Source organism: Prionailurus bengalensis, chromosome B3, assembly GCF_016509475.1.
Source record: "Prionailurus bengalensis isolate Pbe53 chromosome B3, Fcat_Pben_1.1_paternal_pri, whole genome shotgun sequence".
Taxonomy (NCBI): domain Eukaryota; kingdom Metazoa; phylum Chordata; class Mammalia; order Carnivora; family Felidae; genus Prionailurus; species Prionailurus bengalensis.
The window spans coordinates 62975161-62996334 of record NC_057355.1 but is presented as its reverse complement, the minus strand read 5'-3'; the positions used below and the strand labels follow the sequence as shown (position 1 = coordinate 62996334).

The 21174-nt window shown below is 45.8% G+C and overlaps 1 protein-coding gene and 1 pseudogene across 2 annotated transcripts; one reads left to right on the top strand and one right to left on the bottom strand.

Moving 5' to 3' along the window:
• Window positions 1-7309: 7309 nt before the first annotated feature.
• Window positions 7310-20536, top strand: KNSTRN (kinetochore localized astrin (SPAG5) binding protein). Of its 2 annotated transcripts, none has more exons than XM_043555665.1 (10): window positions 7310-7862; window positions 8078-8172; window positions 11619-11748; window positions 12492-12539; window positions 13940-14045; window positions 14263-14356; window positions 17357-17428; window positions 17614-17675; window positions 18455-18529; window positions 19737-20536. In XM_043555665.1, the coding sequence occupies exons 1-10, from the start codon at window positions 7498-7500 to the stop codon at window positions 19866-19868; spliced, it is 1179 nt and encodes a 392-aa protein (XP_043411600.1). In that variant the 5' UTR covers window positions 7310-7497; the 3' UTR covers window positions 19869-20536. The 2 variants fall into 2 exon arrangements, with proteins under 2 accessions (XP_043411600.1, XP_043411601.1); XM_043555666.1 differs by having other exon boundaries at window positions 7312-7883.
• On the bottom strand, window positions 16149-17223 carry LOC122468779 (annotated as a pseudogene).
• Window positions 20537-21174: the final 638 nt, after the last annotated feature.

Below are 21174 nucleotides of genomic sequence, written 5' to 3'. Positions count from 1 at the left end.
TTCCAACAGTTTTCAAGCTCTGTAGCCTCAGGACCCTTCCTTCAAAGAATCCTTGTGTGAAAACACAGCATATAAAACATAACAAGCAGTGACCCTAGTGGGTTCTGGGTGGGGTATACAGAGCCAGCTGAGCTCCCCTTTTTACTGTGCCTCTCAGACAGGCCCTGGGGAACCCCTCAAGCTCCTGGCAGCTCCACAGAATGTAGCATGAAAACCACTGATCCAGGCCGTCTTACAGATGAGTATCACAGACAGGAAGGGACTTTTCTAGGGCCAAACAGTCTGTGACCACGCTGGAGGCAAATCAAGGGGCATTTTTGGTTTTGTGTTTTCCTTATATCGTTGAGACCTACCTCCCACCCCAAGTAGCCCAGAAGGGGAGCAGGAACCCGAATGACAGCAGGAGTTGTGGAAGAGAGAGAAGACCGTGGGCAGGAATGACGGGATATGTCGGCTCCTTTGCAAAATAAGAAAATCAAATCCACTTGACCCCTGGCATCAGGAGGAGGAGGAGGCAGTGACTAGGACCTAACCTGGACCCGTCCCCCCAGGAGGTCTGCTGGGACCACTCTGTCTTCATGTCCAAGTGAAATTCCACCTGTCTGGCCTGTGGCTGTTCATCAGGGTCCTGGCTTCTCTACACCATGGACGTGTCCTCCTGTTGCCACACATCCGGGCCGAGAGAGCCCTGGTCTCATCTGGCACAATCAGCCAGGGGGAGGACGAGGTGAGCCCTTCCTCCTGAGCATAAGCAGAAGTCTGGCCTTGATTCAAAAGAGAGACCAGCATCTTAGTTGCTTCTGAGCAGCTCACCAAGGCTCTTCTGCCCTGTATTGTGGGAGGGCAGCAGGGATCCAGACCAAAAGAACCTGTTCCCCCACACCCTCTCTTGTGTCTTGCAAGAAGAGACATGGTGTCTAGGACTGGAGCTTCAAAGCTTTTTCTGGCTCCGTTAGAATACGGAGGGGTGGGTGGGGCAGGCATCGAGGATTTGGGCACACCTGAGGACCCTACTCGGGGATTTCTGGATCCCGTTCTTGCAGGCCACAGTCACAACACCCTACAGGAAGGCAGACAAGCCAGAGTAGTTAAGGTACCAACTGGATCTGTTCTTTCTACGGCCGGGCCCAAAAGACTGGAAGAACCCAGTGGTGACCTAAAACATCACCTTACACCTAGAGGGGCCCATACCAACAGCAGGCAATCCACATTAGTGAGTAACCCAGCTTGCCTCTCCAGCCCCAACTGTGGAAAGCAAGATGTAAAGCATTTCCAATTTCCTTTGAGTTTCAGCAGACCTACTCACTTTATTAATATTATCAGTGGTTACAATGAGTATATGGCTTAGAAGCATGCTGTGAAGCAGAGGAAAACCAGTTAAAGCATTTATGTTTGCTCTGAAAAATTCAAGAAACGGTTTCTTAACACGGAGACACTCTAAAATAGAACTACGTTGATACCCATTTGGGATTTAAGGTCATTTCTCCTATTTGTGCTACAGATCCTTGAACTCACACTCAGAGTATGAGTATGCGTGCTGTATGTTTTTAAAATGTAACTTGGTACACTTTGTTACTATGGAAAAACCCATCCTTCCATGGCTCTGGTGCTTTGTTGACAATGTTAGAGATTGATTTGATCGGCAGAATCTTAGATTTTACTGGCACATGGCATAACTGATACCATGATATTTAGGCAGTATCCCAGCTTGAGCCCGACTCTGAAAGAGACATCTCACAGAGATTTATAAGCCAAACTTCCTCAGCCCCGTCTAACTCGTTCCATTCTTCTCCCAGTGCATGAAAGGGCTGGGAGGGGTCTCGGGAAAGAAGATTCATTTGGTTTACAACCTTCACCTGTTTGTCCAGAGAGTTTCTGATCTTTCCTTCCATGGTGGCCTTATCTCAGCCCTTGATAATACACGCAGGCAACAACAAGCTCTCTGACACCCATGCCATCCATCAAGATTTCATTTACTTGGGGAGAGAAAAACAGGCATTCCTCACCCTTTCCACCCACACCCTTGTTCCCAGGGAAGACTATACCTCAAGGTCTGTAGGTGTTTATGCTTAAGAGAAGAAATTGTAACTCAGTTCAGTGGAAAGATGAGAAACAAAAGAAAGCCACTATGTGCTATGTGAATGGTTGGTTGTCCTAAAGCCACTCTGTGCTGAAAAGCCCTGGAAGGACCTTAAAGTTATAATCATTATCAGGTCTCTGTGTGATTATTCACATTATACCTCAACGTAGGAAAAAGATCAGGATTTTACCAGATTCACAAACATCTAATAAGAGCTTCAGTACTGCTAAAGAAAATCATGCAGCTGGGCAGATTGGTGTAGATTTGAACTCGTGACCACCAGACTTCACTGGACCCTCAGCTCTGCCTACCTTGTTTCCGTTCTAGTTACTGGTTTCCATTCTTTGTAATGACCATTTAACACTTTCTCTTGCTTCCTCCCACATCTGAGACAGAGAATTCTGGAGATCTGCAAAGGACCCCCGTCGAGTATTCAGCATAGCACTACTCATTGTGTAAATACGAGGAAACTACTTGAGACTAAGGAAAGAACCATTCAAAATGATTAGAGGGAACAGCAGCCAATAGTCATAGAGGACTGGAATAGTGCATGTTCCCATCAGCCAGACTTGAAAACATCATAATTTATGGAGCATTGGTTGGAGTTCTCAGAAGTGTCTTGCCTCAATAGTGGGGACTCAATTAGCCCTAGTTTATTTATTTTTTTATTAGCCCTAGTTTAAACACTGCTCACCCCATCTAATAATTGTTTCCCATCGAATAAATTTTAAAGCAAGACCTGAAGGGATGAAACTGTTTCTAAGTAATGTAACTGTATCCCAAAACAAACATCAAGAATATTCATATGAATACAAAAATAACCAGCCACCAAAACCAAAATTTACAGTGTGTGAGGCCTAATAAAAAAAAATAACTTATCACGCGAAGAAGCAGAAAAATATGACCCATAGTGAGGAGGAAAATCAATTGACACCGACCTAGAACTAACATCTATGTGAAAATCAGCAAAGACATTGTTATAGTTGTATTCCCTTTATTCATATAACTAAGTAGAGACTTGGAATATGTTTTTCAAAATATACAAATTGAACTTCCACAGCTGTCTGAGATGAAAAAAATCACTGGATGGAATTAACAATAGTTTAGACACTGCAGAAAGAAGACTGGTGAACTTGAAGACATGGCAATAGTAATTGTCCAAAATGAAACACCAAAAGGAAAGATTTGTAGAAATGAACAAAGAGCAGGGGCACCTGGGTGGCTCGGTCAGTGAAGCATCCAACTCTTGATCTCACCTCAGGTCTTGATCCCAGGGTCATGAGTTCAAGCCCTGCACTGGGCTCTGTGCTGGGCGTGAAGCCTACTATTAAAAAAAAAAAGAAAAAAAATTAATAAAGAGCTACAAAGCATGTAATAGGAAGAAAGTTGGTCCTTTACAAATATCTAAAATTATGAAAAAATGTAGGCGTCAACTAAAAATGGGTGAGATGGCACATTGTTTGTTGTTTTTTTTTAATTATTTGTGGAGGTGGGTGAACAACAAGAAAGATTTTGAAAATGCTGCTCCAGATTCCATCTTCCTTCCCCTTTGCTGTATGACTTTTCTCCTTTGATCATCCCCTCTCCCTCTGAAGCATCCTTTTCTTCCTGTCAGCCTGCTTGTTCCCATGGGCACATGTATCCACTAGTAGCTGCATCTTTGAGAAAACCCTTCCTTGACCCCCACAACCCACCTCCAGTTATTGCCCAATTGCTCTACTCCATTCACAGATTCTTTAATGTCTACACCTGCCATCCCTGCTTCCTCATCTCTCATGTACCCCTTAACCCACCTTAATGTGGCTTCACTCAGACCTACCTCTCCACCAGAGTTCCTTTTGCTATACTTGCCAATGACTTCTTTACCAGTTATTCTCAATAGTTTACCACTCCCTCCTTTGGCAGTTTAAGACTTCCTCCTCCTGGCTTCTAAAACACCACCCTCTTTTTGTTGTCTTGTCACCTCTGTGGCACCTCTTTATCAGGTTTCTTGGTTGGCACCTTATCATTGCAACTTCTAAAGGCTGCTATCCCTATCCTTGGCCCTAAGGCTCTTTGTATACTTCTTCCCTTGGAGATCCCATTCAGCTTTTACTTTATTTTTTTTAATGTTTATTTATTTTTAAGAGACAGACAGAGCGTGAGCGAGGGAGGGGCAGGGAGAGAGGGAGACACAGAATCTGAAGCAGGTTCCAGGCTCCAAGCTGTCAGCACAGAACCTGACTCGGGGTCAAACTCATGATCCTCCAGATAGTGACCTGACTGAAGTCAGACGCTCAACCAACTGAGCCACCCAAGCACCCCCCTGGCTTCCCCCCTCCCCAAATATATCCATACACCCATGACTCCTAAGAGTCTATCTCCAAGCCAGACTCTCCTCTGGGCTGAAAGCCTATTTCAAACTGCCTACTTGACAACTCCACTTGAGTGTCTGAGAGGCATTTCAAGTTTACCTTGTTCAAAAAAGCTCTCAATCTCCCAGCAACACAAAATAGTGACTCTATCCACAGTTATTCAAGCCTGGGAGTTATCCTTAAGATCTCCCTCTCCCCTGCCCCTCCTTCTCCCGTATCCAGTCCAACACGGAGTCCTGAAATTCTACCCTCCAAAAGCTGTCTTAAATGTGTCTGCTTCTTTTCCATCACTGTGGTGTCTGAATGGGGTCTCTGTCTGATTGGATGGGGGCCCCCAAATGTGGGGCCAGTGGCATGAGCAGTGAAAGTGATGAAGTTTAGGGTGATGGGGGGGTTCGCGGGGTCTGGAGCCATTGGCCAAGAAAGAGTTCTGGAAGATGTCTTTGGTGCAAAAAGGTGATTTTATTAAAGCACAGGACAGGACCCGTGGGCAGGAAGAGCTGCACTGGGGTCCTGACGGGTCATTCACTATATACCCTCAGGTCAGGATTAGAGTAAGTATCTAAGGAATTTTGGAAGCAAGGTTTCCAGCACCTTGAAGGACTAGCTGTTGCTAGGGAAATGCCATTTATTACCATTTAATAAAACCTCAGTCATGAGACCCTTCTGATGTATATCAGGGGGCCATGAGCTTGGAGTATGATTGCCAGCGTATATCTTGGGGCGTTGAGATAAAGGAAGTCGACTTACAGGGTCCTCTAGTTTGGGATAATGTTAAGCTAAGGTTCTCTTTGTTCCCAGCAAAGTGTCATCCTTGAGGCAGCTGAGCTCCTAGAGGGAGGTCACTCTGCCGATTTCAAGGACTTGTCAGTGGGCTGTAGGCAGTAAGGGAATTTAATTTTTCATTTGCCTTAGTTTCCCACCTTACCATGGCAAGCACTTAAACCCCTTTCCTTTGTTCTTGGGTAGCTGGGACTGTCCAAGGAATATCACACATATTCCACCTGGGGGGCAGGTGTGCTGGCCTGTATTTTACCCTCAACCTACCTCATGCTCCCCCATCAAAAGGATTCACCTGAGGCAGAACGAAGGCGATAGAAGGTTATGGAATACACCGCAAAGGAGCAGTGGGCAGGACAGCAGAGGGGCTGTCTGAAACAAGGCAGTGGGTGGGGGCTGTTTTTAAAGGCAGAAGGTGAGGAGGTGTATGGACTATGGAATTTTCCCTGCTTTGGTAACCGTGCCTAGTTGTAAGCAGCCCATTGGGTAGTTAGGGCCTATGGATATTTTGAGGTGGGTGGCCTGTCGGGCCGGTCAGGTGGTTGCTCTGGGCCCTTTCCACATTGTGTCTCTCAAGGCTGTTTGCCTAGAAGCGGTCTCTACAATCCTCACTGCTACCACCAGCCTTGCGGCCAGGCCACCATCATCTCTCATTTGAATGATTACAGTAGCCTCCCAGCCATCTCCCTAGTTTTGCCCTTGCCCCCCTTCAATCCATTCTCCATGAAGTAGCCAGAGTGAGCTTTTTAAAATATAAATTGAATAACACTCTACTGCTCTAATATTTCAATGACTTCCCATTACTCTTAAGGATCAAATCTAATCTCTTTACCTTTGGCCTGTAAAGCTTGCTATTTGACTACTTATCTCTCCGGCCTTATCTGTACCACTTTCCTCCTCTGTGTCAGCCTTTCTTGCTCAATGCTGCTTTGGGACTTTGCATTTGTCCTCCCTTCTACCTACCCCACTCATCAGATTAACTCCCACTCATCTTTCATTAATCAAACATAAGCGTTTTCCCTCACTATTCGATTTCAATTGGGTTTCCCAAGCTTTTGCTGCCATAGCAGTGTAGAAAATGTTGAGGTTCAGAGCCAATGGCCAAGAAAGAATTCTTGAGACATCTTCAGTGCAAAAAGGTGATTTTATTACAGCACAGGGACAGGACTTGTGGGCAGAAAGAGCTGCACTGAGATTGTGAGGTGTGGCCGATTATACACTTTCAAGTTGGGAGGGGGTTAGGAATAGCACAAGCCTCCAAGGTATTTTGAAAACCTTGAAGGTTTCCAGGATTCTGAGGCTAGGAAAAGTTAATTTATTACTGTTTAGTAAAATCTCAGCCATAAGACCCTTCAGATGTATATCAGTGGGTCATATTCTTGGAGGATGATTGCTAACATACATTTGGGGCGGGGGGGGGGGGTAGAGATAAAAGAAGTTTCCAAAGGAATTTTTATATGTTAGAGTAGACGTACAGGATCCTGGAGGTTGGGTAATGTTAAGCTAAGATTGTCTTTTGCCCTTAGCAAAGTGTCATCAAAGCAGCTGAGTTCCTAGAGAAATGTCACTCTGCCTATTTCAAGAACTTGTCAATGGGCTATCGGCAGTGAGGAAATTTAACTTTTCATTTGCCTTTGTTTCCCACACCAATTGTACATTGTGCTTTTCCTTCATAGTTTTACTACAGTTGGTAAATATGTATTTATTTGGTTTTCTTCCCCCCACTTAATTGAGGTGTAACTAGTGTTTGTGTGATTATTTATCATTTTCTATATTGTAAACTCCAGGAGGGCAGAGCCAGTCAGTCTGGGTATTTGTTGCCCCACCCCCATCTGTCCTGTTAGAAGAACGGTCTGGCACACAGCAAATGCTCAATAAATATTTATTGAGTGAAATGAATGAGTGCTTTAAGAGCTTGAGTACCCTCCCCTATTCTCTGGGAGTAGCTCTGAATCTCTTCTTAAAATCTGGGTAAGTGTTGGGGTACCTGGCTGGTCCAGTTGGTAGAGAATATGGCTCTTGATCTCAGGGTCATGAGTTCAAGCCCCAGGTTGGGGGTAGAGCTTACCTTTTTTAAAAACGGGGGGGGGGGGGGGGGGCAATCTCCATGTGTTATTAAAGTTAGGACTGAGGGCAAGTGCCTGAGGTATTTCTGTCCACAGATCCTCTTTAAACGTCACCTACCACTCACCACTCTCTGCCTATCCAAATGCTCTGCGCTGTCGCCAATCAGCATGCAATCTCCCTAACAATCATGGACCAAATAAAGAGAAGGATTGTGACATGGACTCTAAACGTGACCGCATTTGCGTCTCAAGCCAGGAATATGACGCCCACAGCTCATTGCTCCTTCCAGGCCCGCAGAGTGCACCACTTCCCTCCCCTGCCCAGACCTGGGGGCTCCAACACCCAAAGCCTAGGAGCCCAGGCTCCGGCCATTCTTCTGACCTGCCGTACAGCATGGCAGCCCCCAAAGGCGTGGCCCTGGGCACAGATAGACGTACAACATGGCCGCCTACAGGGAAAACACTGCACGCCCTCCCGCCCGGCCACCGGAAGTTTCCATTTGAAAGCCAGGCGGCAGACCGGGTTGCTGGTGCGGCAGTTACTGCGGAGCAGCTTTTGAACCAGAGCGACGAGGGCTGCGAGTAGGAGCTACAGGCGCCTGGGTTCGGTTGTCCCGGGGCGAGAAACGGGGCTGGATGTCGGAGGCGGGCGGGATGGATGGACTGGGAATGGAGAATTTTCTTTCTCCCGACTTCTTCCCCGGGCCCGGACAGGCCAGGTCGCCCTCTCCCGGGGCCTTCCACCTGCTTGGGCCCCCTGGCCCACCGCAGGCTAACATTCGATTCGCACCTTCCAGGGCCCAGCCTTGCCGCCTCGTTACGATGACCAGCGTGGTTAAGACAGTGTACACCCTGCAGCCCCCCGCTGTGCCGAGCGGCGGCCTGCCGGCAGGTGGGTATCAACGCCGCCCTGCGGACTCGCGGAGGAGGTCTAGCCTAGGAGTATGAGGGCTTACTTAGATCGGCGGCCTGGAAAGGGGAAGGGCATTCCATTGGCTCTGACAACCTGCTAACTCCCCCGAAACCTGGCTAAATTGCTGATTGTTCCACAATATTATTTCCTCAAGCTAGGAATCTCTTGTTAAGCAATTGCTCGTTTTGTTTCCAGAGTTGGGCTATCTGGCTGGACCCGATTACCTGGGAGAAGAGAGGAGAGTCTGATTTTTAGAGAGAGGCCCTGGGGTTCACCCACGTCTAGTTCACATTTGTAACTGCACAGTGTCTCTTATGTAGTATGTTCTCAGTGTTTGTTGGGTGAAATGAGAGAGAGGGGCCAGGCCTAGCTGGAGTTTTCCACAACCTTGGGAGAAGAGATAGGATTAAAAACAATTTTTGATTCCTTTGACATCCTGCTTTGTGTTACTGGGCTTGTGGTTGGAAGTCATCTCCTACAATCTGCAGTTGTCCAGCTGCGTAATCTGGAGAGCGTAGCATATAATAGACTTCAAACATCAGAACCTGTTGTGGGAGATTTGGAAACAGCTTTATTAAGACTCCTTTCCAGGAGACTGCCACTGGTGGGTGAACAGCAACAGGATTGATCTGTGAGGTAAACAGGCTTGTCTCCAAAGGCTTAAAGGTCGTTTTTGTTTGTCTCATGTGCCCTCAGAACACCTAAATGGTAATCTGGCTTCAGCAGGACTAGGAGTCTCTGGGGGAGCTGGAGCTAGGCCCCTTTACCCTGCCTTTCCCTTGGAGAACAGTGACCACCCTTGGGTGGAAAATGACGGGCTCTCCCCAGACAAGTTGGGAGTTTTCATCTCAGTTTTCTGTCCCTGTCCCAGCTTTATGATCATATATGACTGAAATAGTTTAACGTTTTAAGGCGATCTCCTAGGTTGTTTTGATTTTGGGCATCCACTCGTTTCTAAGTTTTAGTTTTCCAACTAGGTAACATACACATGTTAAAAATCCAAAGTTAGGGGCGCCTGGGTGGCGCAGTCGGTTAAGCGTCCGACTTCAGCCAGGTCACGATCTCACGGTCCGTGAGTTCGAGCCCCGCGTCGGGCTCTGGGCTGATGGCTCAGAGCGTGGAGCCTGTTTCCGATTCTGTGTCTCCCTCTCTCTCTGCCCCTCCCCCGTTCATGCTCTGTCTCTCTCTGTCCCAAAAATAAATAAACATTGAAAAAAAAATTTTTTTTTAAAAATCCAAAGTTAGAAAACAATCTGCGGTGAAGAACGAGTCTCCCTTCCTTGACACCAGCCACCCAGTTCTCCTCCTTAGCGCCTCTCATTTCAAGAAGACAGTCTTTGTTAAATCCTGCTAAATTTTTCCTACAATGCAGCCCTTAGGTTCTAGTTCGGATTATTTGGATCTGCTTCCAGTCAACGAAGAGTGTTAATTTTGATCAGTTTACTATTATCAGTTTCCTACAATGCAGCCCTTAGGTTCAGTACGGATTATTTGGATCTGCTTCCAGTCAACGAAGAGTGTTAATTTTGATCAGTTTACTATTAAGACCCTTTCTCATGGGATATATTTGTTACCGTGTAGAACTTCATACCTGAAATAGGATGTTCCCCCAGGATTACCTTTTACTTCAGACAAAGACCTGGGACACCTGGCTGGCTTACTTGGTAAAGCATGTGACTCTTGAGCTCAGTTCTGAGTTCAAGCCCCACATTGGGCATGGAGCCTACTTTAAAAAATAAATAAAGATAAATAAAAACATGCGTACTTCAGAGACTTCAAAAAGAACCATTTTTTTTTCAACATATGAAGTTTATCATCAAATTGGTTTCCATACAACACCCAGTGCTCATCCCAAAAGGTGCCCTCAATACCCATCACCCACCCTCCCCTCCCTCCCACCCCTCATCAGCCCTCAGTTTGTTGTCAGTTTTTAAGAGTCTCAAAAAGAACCATTTTAATCTTTGCTTTGTGGGCACGAGAATGGAATATAGGGTATAAGTGCCCAGTGAGTGTACCTATAAATGAAATCATTTGTCAGCCTGAGAAATCATATTTATTCCAAACTGTTGTGCAGCTAAAGTCATCACAACAAAATCTGTGTCAAATACAGATACCAGTTTCCTAATGCCTATGATCCAGTGCTTTGTACCTCGTTTCTTCAACTTGATTTGTTACAGCCCTTAATTTAGGTCAAGCCGAAGCAGGCATTTTACACTGAGCAAAGTGAAAGTTGGTTTAAATTAGAAAATCCGTGGGGGGGAGAGGTGGTGAGGCAGCGTGTAACTCCAGAACATGTTACTTGAACTTGCTGTGGTCTATAAATGGTAAAAAGACTGTGTGGTGGAGGGCTGGCATAGGGACTAGGGGGAAATGCTCCTCTCTGGGGCAGAAGCGTGTCATGGCAGGGCCACTTCTCAGGTTATCTGGTGGTACCCTAGCAAGATAAGAACAGAATGTCAACTAATGAATTCACTTAATGAATAAACAAAAGGGATGAAGTAAAGGCAATCATCATGAAAAGGGGAAAGAAGGGGCACCTGGGTGGCTCAGTGGGTTAAGCGCCCAACTTTCAGCTCAAGACATGATCTCAGGATTCATGAGTTCGAGCCCCATGTCAGGCTTTGTGCTGTGTGCTGACAGCTCGGAGCCTGGAGTCTGCTTAGGATGCTGTGTCTCCCTCTCTCTCTGCCCCCTGCCCCTCTCTTGCACATGCTTGCTCACTCCCTCCCTCCCTCCCTCTCTCTCTCAACAATAAATAAACATTAAGAAGTTAAAAAAAAAAGGGGGGGGGAGACGACTAGAGGAAATCATTCAGAAATGGTGTGTGAAATATCGTCAAGTGTGAAGTTCTGAAGTGTTCTATATGTTCCGCAAGCGGGTACCAAACCCCTGTTAATATGCTGGATACTCTCTAGGCGCTAGGGACACAAAGACATCTCAGAGTATTTAGGGAGACTGGTCAAAACAAGTGTGTGGCAGTTCAAAGAGAACCTCATAGCAGCTTGAGGGAGAGCCTTGGGAGAGCAAACTGAATGCTTAGGAGCTTAACAAGGTGGTTCGATTCCACTGGAGATGGATGAAGGATTCAGCTGTGTTTTGCCCTGCTGACGGCCACACTGGCTCCCATTTGGCTCTTTGCTTGTATCAGCCTCCACTTTCACATCTGTGCCCTCTGGCTGTTTACTTTGCTGCACCATCAAGCTTTTGGCTGTCCTCAAACACATTGCACTGTCACATTCGAAGAGTTTTAGTTTCCATCCCCGATTATTCTCGAACTCTTGCTCTTCTGAATTGATCTCCACGAGTTGTGGTTGGCCAGAATGAAAATCCAAGTGTCCGACGACCTGGAACAGAACTGTTTGTTATAGAGTCGCAGCTATTGGGTCATGGTGCTTGAGTCTTCACCCACTTGCTTTTCTTTGCAGACACACAAACTCGAGCCCCTTCTAAGAGCCTCTTACCAGTGAAGTCCAAAGAAGTGGATGTTTCCAGGCTTCATTCAGGAGGTGCAGAGAACGATGTTACAAAAATCATCAAACCAAGACGAGAGAACGGGTGAGAGTCAGAGCACTGGTATCCAGTGAGAACTTCTTGCTAGAAATTACTCAGCATCAAGATTTAGAAAGTAGGGTCTTTGAGAGCACAGGGCAGCGGGAGTCAGTGACCCAAAGCAGTCGATCAGTTCTGAAGAGGCCCAGCAAGAGTTCAGATAAGAGGTACTCTTTCTTCTCTCACCACTTGCTCTGAGTGTGCAGACAGCAGTACTGTGGCCAAACAACAGCCCTAAGTGGTGGTCAGAGTGGGTGGGACTGCTTGTTAGCCTAGGTTGCTGGTCTGAGCACAGTCCCGCCCAGGGAAATGTGTGCCCCTCCCTCTTCTCAGTTCCCATAGAAGCAAGGTTGACATGAGATAATTACACCGTTTTGAGCAGCAGCAGCTCTGTCGGGTGGTCGAGGTGGTCAGGAGAGGAGCCCATTCCCTATTAATAGTCTGGGCTGAGACAAAAGTGCAAGGACCCTCAGAGCTTCTCAAGCGGCAGCTGTTTGCCTTCTATGGAATCTCTGGTTCTTTCCTCAGAAAAGCAAGCTCTTTGTTCTGCCTTGTTCACCACGCACGTAACAATGCCACAAGTCTCTGATTTCTCTGTTGTTTCCTTTTTTAATTGAGGTATGTTATTAACACACATTATATTAGTTTCAGGTGTACAATATAATGATTAGGTATTTGTGTTATGTTGCAAAATGATCACCACAATGAGACTAGTTAACATCCCGGTTTCTTTGTTTTTGCTCCTCTAGGCAGGTGAAAGCTGCAGACACTGCCTTTAGGAGGAACATCAGAAAAAGGTGAGCATCGGGGTAAATGAAAGCTGGCCACTATTTTGGGGTGGTGGATCTCAGTCGCGTACCTCAGAATCGCTCATGGGTTCTTGTAATGTGTTATAGTCTGGGTGCCATCCCAGAAAGTTGAGTGGAATTTTCAGGGATGAAGCACAGCCAAGTTTGAGAACCACTGTCAGGGCAAGGATCCGTGATGCTACCATCTTGAGAACCGGACGAGCTTTCTGGGCTCCATGCCAGGACCACTGCTAATTGGAAATCACACCCAGCTAGATAGCCCATCAATAGGAGCGTGAGCCTTCAGGATAGGAGGCACTGCATGTGGTTAGTGACTTTGAGATGGAGGTGATGGTGGTGGTGGTAGAATCCTGGGGAAGGATCCATCTCTCTGTTTGAGGCTAGCTTGGATGTTTTGCAGTCCTGAAGACGGAAATAGTGCAAGCTGGAAAGTTTGTAGAAATAGGTTCTGATTCCAAATCTAATTCCAAATAGGTTCTAATTCCAAATCTATAATAGACTTGGGCATGTCTTAAAAGTTCTGAAGATAGGAGCACATGGCCAGCTTAGTCAGTAGAACAATGTGACTCTTGATCTCAGGGTTTTGAGTTCGAGCCCCACGTTGGGTGTAGAGATTACTTAAAAATAAAATCTTTAGGGCACCTGGGTGGCTCAGTCGGCTGAGCATCCGACTCTTGATTTTGGCTGAAGTCATGATCCCAGGGTCATGGGATCAAGCCCCATGTTGGGCTCTGTGCTGTGGAGCCTGCTCAGGATTCTCTCTGTCTCACCCTCTGCCCTTCTCCCCCACTTGTGCTCTCTCTCTCTAAAAAGTACAGGGAAGCCTGTGTGGCTCAATCGGTTGGGCATGACTCTTGATTTTGGCTTAGGTCATGATCTCATGGTTCTGAGATCAAGCCCAATGTTGGGCTCCGTGCTGATGGCATGGAGCCTGCTTGGGATTCTCTGTCTCCTTCTCTCTGCCCCTCCCCCATGCTCTCTCTCCGTCTCTCTCAAAATAAATAACCCAAAAAACAAAAGTAAGTAAATAATAAAACCTTAAAAAAATTATGAAGATAAAATACTATTCAAGAAGGACTCTGAGGGCATCGAAAAGAGAGGTTAATATTGATCATAATGGCTAATATTTATTAGGTATTTACTGTGTATCTGTAGCTGTGCTAAGAATTATTACATGTATTCTCTCTCATTTTTCACAATAATGTTATGAGAGGTGGGTATTACCCTAATTCTAGAAATGAGGAAACCAAGCCTCAGAGAGGTTATGTAGCTTACTGAAGGTCATAAACTATTAGATAATGCAGCCAAGATTCGAACTCCTGTTTGTGTGACCCTATAACCCATTTTAACCCCTCCACTGCTTCATACAAGCACAATTATCATTACAGCTACAAGCCACTGAGCAAGCAGAAATCAGAGGAAGAGCTCAAGGATAAGAACCAGCTCTTAGAGGCCGTCAACAAGCAGCTGCACCAGAAGTTGACTGAAACTCAGGTGAGAGACCCACCAGACCTCTGTCATCACTGCACTGGGGAATGCATGGAATCCCGAGGGACAACCCCTTGGGTGGGAGCAAGCTTGCAATGCCCAGGTGCCCAAGGGCAGAAGGGGAAGACACCGGGCTTGGGCTGTGGCTGTCCAAGAGTAAGGGCAGCAAAACCACCCCCGCAGAGTGGAACAGGCCTCATCTGTCTGCATGGCACCCCGATAGGGAGAACTGAAGGACCTGACCCAAAAGGTGGAGCTGCTGGAGAAGTTTCAGGATAACTGTTTGGCAATTTTGGAGAGCAAGGGCCTCAACCCAGGTAAGAGACGGTACACAGTTGACTTCAGAGGAGTCAGTGCACCTGCTGCCTCCTGGGCTGATTGGGGACTGGCTGTCAGGAGTCCGGCATGGCATCAGCTGGTCCATTTAGTGCAGGGGTTGCTTAGCAAAACCCTGAAGATTTGGAGGAGTTTTTCTTTCTTTTTTCTTTCTTTTTTTAAAGATTTTTTTCTTTTTGTTTTTAAGTCATCTCTACACCCAATGTGTGGCTTGAGCTTATAACCCAGACATCAAGAGTCATATCCTCTACCGACTGAGCCAGCCAGGCACCCCTGGAGGAGCTTTCCTTTGTTCCCTTGTGATGTTGACTTAAACCAACAGAATTTCAGATAGTTGTAGAAAGAGGATTATCTCTTATCTGAACACTTTGTGCCATTCATTTGATGCTAACAAGTATGACCTTGCAAATAGATCAGAAATATTTCATTTCTTTCTTTTTTTTAATTTAAAAACTTTTTTTTTTACGTTTATTTTTGAGAGAGAAACACACACACAGCGCAAGCAGGTGAGGGGCAGAGAGAGGGGGAGACCCAGAATCCAAATTAGGCTCTAGGTTCTGAGCTGTCAGCACAGAGCCCGACTTGGGCTTGAACTCACGAACATGAGAGATCATGACCTGAGCTGAAGTCGGATGCTAACCAGCTGAGCCACCCAGGTGCCCCACATTTCTTTCAAGGCAGATAGCAAACAGGGTAAATTTCCCAGATGGGAAAAGATAGAGGTGACACTATTTCAAGAGTTCCTAAACCTGGCTGATCAGCAGAATCACAATAGTTAAATGTGACTTTTTTTTTTTTTTAATATTTGTTTATTTTCGAAAGAGAGAGAGAAAGACAGGCAGACAGCACATGAGTGGGGGAGGGGCAGAGAGAGAGGGAGACACAGAACCCCAAGCAAGAGCCAGGCTCTGAGCAGTCAGCACAGAGCTTGATGTGGGGCTCGAACTCAAGAACTGTGAGATCATGACCCGAGCTGAAGTTGGACACTTAATCCACTGAACCACCCGGGTGCCCCTTAATTGTGATTTCTATTCTGACCCTGTCCCTAGAAACCAGAGTCTATAGCAAAGAGGGGCATAGAAAAAGGAATTGCCGAAAGACTGTACTCAGACTGAGTTGAGGAGCCTGAGAATACCAGGTAAAGGGGCCCAGGCTTCTTTGAATTCAGGGACACTGGCTTTGAATGCTGCTGATTAACCTGTGCATTTTAGAATATATTCTTTATAGTCACCGTATATGTTTTTGTATAATTTTAATTTGCGATATATATGCACTACTTTTACCGAAAATAATAATTTATTAAGCCTGAAAAGATTTTTTTTTTTTTTTAAAGACACATTTATTCAGCGTCGTGATCAGACTATTACATTTAGCAATCAACAGCATGGGTGCAAAAAAAAAAAACTACATTAAAACCCTTTGTTGGAGGGGCGCCTGGGTGGCGCAGTCGGTTGAGCGTCCGACTTCAGCCAGGTCACGATCTTGCGGTCCGTGAGTTCGAGCCCCGCGTCGGGCTCTGGGCTGATGGCTCAGAGCCTGGAGCCTGCTTCCGATTCTGTGTCTCCCTCTCTCTCTGCCCCTCCCCCGTTCGTGCTCTGTCTCTCTCTGTCCCAAAAAATAAATAAACGTTGAAAAAAAAAATTTTTTTTTTTTAAAAAACCCTTTGTTGGAATGCTTTACACTTTCCACAGAACAAAAACTAAAATCACCTATGTTAAACAATTAGTCACAAATACAATCCTCGAGTTTTTGTCCATACACACGAGTATTGTCTAATAAATGTCTTCTTTGTAGCAGCTAGGCCCTGCCACCACTGTGCTTGGCTGAGTTCACAAATCTGTTGTAACCTGTAGCTTCCCTGTCACTTCTGTGGCTCTCCCCTCCTGCTAAGCTTTGCTTCCTGGCAGTAATTAAAACCTTCTGCCACTGCCATAGCTACTGCTGTTGCTGGAACCATCATAGCCACTTTGGTTTTGTGGTTTGGCAAAGTATTGGCCTCCACCACCATAGGGGCCAGAGCTTCTGCCTCCAGAATTTGAAGACTGACTGTTGTAATTGCCGAAATCATTATAGCTTCCGCCACCTCCAAAGTTGCTTCCATCGATACCAAATCCGTTATAGCCATCCCCACTGCCACCATCCACCATCACTTCGACTGCCACCAAAGCCACCTCACCCACTGAAGTTTCCTCCACGGCCAAAGTTGTCATTCCCACCAAAAACACCTCCACGACCACCACCGAAGTTTCCAGAACCACTTCGACCTCTTTGGCTAGAGGAAGCACTAGCCATCTCTTACTTAGATGAAACTTTCCTTACTTTACGGTTGTGGCCATTCACAGTATGGTATTTTTTGAATGACGATCTTGTCTACAGAGTCATGGTCATCAAACATTACAAAAGCAAAGCCTCTCTTTTTGCCACTGCCTCGGTTACTCATGATTTCAGTCACTTCAGTTTTACCGTACTGTTCAAAATAATCTCTTAGATGATGTTCTTCAGTGTCTTCTTTAATGCCACCGACAAAAATCTTTTTCACAGTTAAGTGGGGACCAGGTGTTTGAGAAGCTTCTCTCGAGACAGCCCTCTTTGGTTCTACTACTCTTCCATCCACCTTGTGTGGCCTTGCAGTCATGGCTGCATCTGTCTCTTCCACAGTGGCCTACGTGACAAACCCAAAGCCTCTGGAGCGCTTGGTGTTTGGGTCTGTCGTTGCCACACAGTCCGTGAGCATTCCCCATTGCTCAGAGTGGCTCCTCAGACTCTCATCCATTGTCTCAAAGCTTAAACCTCTGATGAAAACCTTCTGTGGCTTTTTAGGCTCTTTGGGATACTCTGACTTAGACATGACAGCAGTGGGAGGGGAGACTTTAAGGATGCTTAAAGGCAGCATCTACAGGCAGAAAGCCTGAAAAGCTTTTAAAAATAGTTTTTTGTATTGTCAATGAAACAGAAAAATCCAACCTTTGCATTTTCTCTAGACAGATTTTCTGCTGAGCTGAAGGGAAAGCAGATTGAACTTTTGACCATATCCAAAACTAGAACAGAGGGAGGTAAAATAAAGCTCGGAGGGTGGGTGTAAGGTGACCCTGCCAAGGTGAGAACTCAGTAGACAGTCAGCGACCAGACACTCAGAGAAGTTTCCCTCATGAGTATTCCTATACTTGTCCGTGGAGGGGTTTTTATTTCTGTTTAAGGTGCAGTTCCCTAAGCAAGCTGACTCTGTCGTTTGTATCAGTTTTAGGCAGTGAGACCCTGGCGTCACGGCAAGAAGCCACCACAGATCACACGGACTCTATGGTGAGGGCATGGGTGTGAGTGTGTGGGGGCCAAGGGACCACGGGTCTCTGCACAGCTAAGAAAGTCTCTGCCATGTGCCCAGCAAACCCCAGGAAGCAGCTTTTGTTTTCCACGATAGTGGAAGAGAGCCGTGGATATGTACTCGAAAAGCATATTTTACTTGGAAGGCAATTTTGTGCTTACAGATATGAGTGAGTCTGAGTTGAAAATATGCTCCTTTGAGACACATAATAGGATCAACCTGTAGAGAGAACTTTCTGGTTTCTCTGTTCTCCACTTTACCAAATTTCTCCCCTTAGCCATTTACTGAGAACTGTATGATGGAAAGGTGCAGCCTGAATTAAATTCAGCTTCTCTTTGGTTCTCTCCCAAAGTAGGAAGGTAGTTGTTCAGGGTTAAGTCTTTTGAGCTTCTCTGACTTCTTCACCAGGAAGATCAGTGGTCATATTAGAATAATAGAATACTCGAGATGGAAGCCTTCCTCCAGTCCCACAGGCTAGTAGTCACCTCTCCGGTGGCTACTGTGTTTTGACCACATTGGCCGTGTAACATAGAGCACCCGGAAGGGGGGTGATCTGTCCATCCTGTGGATTGAGTTCCTCCGGGGTGCCCACTAGAGAGCCTGCCACAAGTGGGGCACTCAATAGATGACTGAGCTAAGGGAAGGCTTGTTAGCAATCATCTAGCCAACTTTCATTTTATATAAAGAGATTAGTTTATATAAAGCGAGTTTTCACCTATCAATAAAGATTTGTTATCACACTGTACTTTCCTTTTAGTTGCTACTGGAAACTTTGCAAGATGAGCTGAAGCTTTTTAATGAAACAGCCAAAAAACAGATGGAGGAGTTACAGGTGAGAGACAGATGTCACCCCGAGTCAGGATTACCATTTCCTACCACAGTAGGTGGATCTGTGGAGGACTCTTTCTTATTTACCTATTTATTTATCTTTAACAAACCACTTTTTGGGGCGCCTGGGTGGCGCAGTCGGTTAAGCGTCCGACTTCAGCCAGGTCACGATCTCGCGGTCCGTGAGTTCGAGCCCCGCATCGGGCTCTGGGCTGATGGCTCGGAGCCTGGAGCCTGTTTCCGATTCTGTGTCTCCCTCTCCCTCTGCCCCTCCCCCGTTCATGCTCTGTCTCTCTCTGTCCCAAAAATAAATAAACGTTGAAAAAAAAATTTAAAAAAAAAATGGTGAAAAAGAAAACAAACCACTTTTTAATGATAATGGATTTACCGAAGAGTTGCAAAGATAATACAGAGAATTCCATTCCCTTAATGTTAACACCATATATTATCATAGTACATTTATCAACATTAAAAAACCAACATTGATGTGTTACTCTTAACTAAATTCTGAGACTTCATTTGTTTTCACCACTTTTTTTCAACCAATATTCTCTTCTAAAGACGCAGAAATGTTCACAGCTACAGGGCTTGAGGCGATGTGCAAACACTTGATGGCTCAAAGTAAGAGGTGGGCCTGTGCAAACTGTGCTCTGGAAACTTGGTTATCTCAAGGAAACCTGGAATAGGAAACCCAGATTCTTGGGTCTGGACTTCTTTGGATTGGTTGGAAGAATCATGGGATAGTACACTGGAACCTAGAGGATTTTATGGCTCCACTTTAAAATCTTTTTTCAACATTTTATTTTATTTTTGGGACAGAGAGAGACAGAGCATGAACGGGGGAGGGGCAGAGAGAGAGGGAGACACAGAATCGGAAACAGGCTCCAGGCTCCGAGCCATCCGCCCAGAGCCTGACGCGGGGCTCGAACTCTCAGACCGCGAGATCGCGACCTGGCTGAAGTCAGACGCTTAACCGACTGCGCCACCCAGGCGCCCCTATGGCTCCACTTTAGATATGGGAGAGAGACCATCCCTAAAATGAGCACAGATGTACAAATTTAAGGTAGAAAATACAATGTCTGTCAGTATTCTAATGGTCTTCCTCAATGGAAGAGAAGTATCATGTCCTGAGATGGTATTGTCTCCCATGTGAATCAAAGTTTTGTGGGTGTTTGTTTTGTTTGTTTCTTTTTGAATGTCTTTCCATGCAGGCCTTAAAAGTAAAGTTGAAGATGAAAGAAGAAGAGCGGGCCCGGTTCCTAGAGCAGCAGACATTATGTAACAGTCAAGTGCATGATTTTACAACAGCCCTTGAGGAAATGGAGCAGCTATTGGAAATGTGATAAAAAGCAAGTGACCAGCCGGCTCCCTCTTGGGGTTAAACTCTCAGAGGAAGCCACTTAGGACATCTGCTTCTTGGCCATGACCTTCTAGGACTCACCATCCCCAGAATGAAAACAGTTTCTGCAGTAGGATTAAGGACAGTTGATGCCTGAATGGCGGTTCCTCCTTAAACAAGTGTTCCCAGCCTTTCAGATTGGTCGGCTCTCCTGAACCTCACATGTACATAACTGAGGCCTACGAAGAGGGGGTGCCTGGAAGCTTGGATCAACCTTCTACGCAACAAAGCGGCAAGCCATTAGTATCAGACCAAATCAGTCATAGTCAGAGGATCCCAAAGGTAACATTCAGATGTGTAGGAAGAAAGCCTTAATTGTACAGCGGAGCACAGATGCTCCACAGGAGACATCACTGAGAAGCCATGCTAGACTTTCTAACTTGGAACACATTCTGTCTCATCTCGGTTGGGCTCTATACCTCATTGTAAATCAATGAACTTGAAGTTACTTAAGATGGCTTAATAAATGGCGGTGAAGGTATAGATAGCAATAACACCTACCTGAAACCGTACACCTTGGAGCTTTTAATCTAAATCACTTCCGTTTTTTGGGTTTGGTTTTGGTGATTTTTACGAAGTGCTACTTTTAAAATAAATAATTCTATAACTGTCCGGACTACACAGAAATGGAAATAGCCTTTTAACTTAAGTGTGTCCACTGAACACTCTTGAGCTAATCTAGTTAACACAGTCAAGACACTGATTTAACCCAGAATATTTTTCTTCTACTTAAGTGCCCTGTGGCTAGCCCTGCCGTCTTCCAGGAGCAGTAGCCTTCTGTGGGTGTGCCCTTTTAGAGCAGTGGGTGCCAGACTCCATCCACCAGGCATGTGTCACTAGCTGCCTGTGTCTTCCCTATATTCTTAAGCATGGTCACGGACTGCTGTTTGCACAGCCAGTCCTGGACCTGGCCCCGTGGATCCTTAGTCAGCTGAAGTCCGTGGCAGGCTTCCCTGCTGGCTTACTAAAGGCCCAGCTATTTTCATTTCTTAGTTGATCGAGGCAGACTTTGGCTTTGGCTGTCTTCCTTTTTTTTTTTTTTAATGTGTATTTACTTTTTTTTAATGTTAATTTCATTTTTGAGATAGAGCGTGAGTAGGGGAGGGACAGACAGAGAGAGGGAGAGCAAGAATTGAAGCAGGCTCCAGGCTCTGAGCTGTTAGCACAGAGTCCTACGTGGGGCTCAAACCCATGAACCATGAGATCATGACCTGAGTGAAGCCGAACACTTAACCAACTGAGCCGCCCAC

Bases quoted from the DNA above. Each gene is read 5' to 3' on its own strand.
- KNSTRN (XM_043555665.1), top strand. From the start codon at position 7,498: ATGGACTCTAAACGTGACCGCATTTGCGTCTCAAGCCAGGAATATGAC. The intron at 8,173-11,618 runs GTGGGTATCAAC...TTTTCTTTGCAG, and splicing joins GAGCGGCGGCCTGCCGGCAG to ACACACAAACTCGAGCCCCT. The intron at 17,429-17,613 runs GTAAAATAAAGC...CGTTTGTATCAG, and splicing joins CAAAACTAGAACAGAGGGAG to TTTTAGGCAGTGAGACCCTG.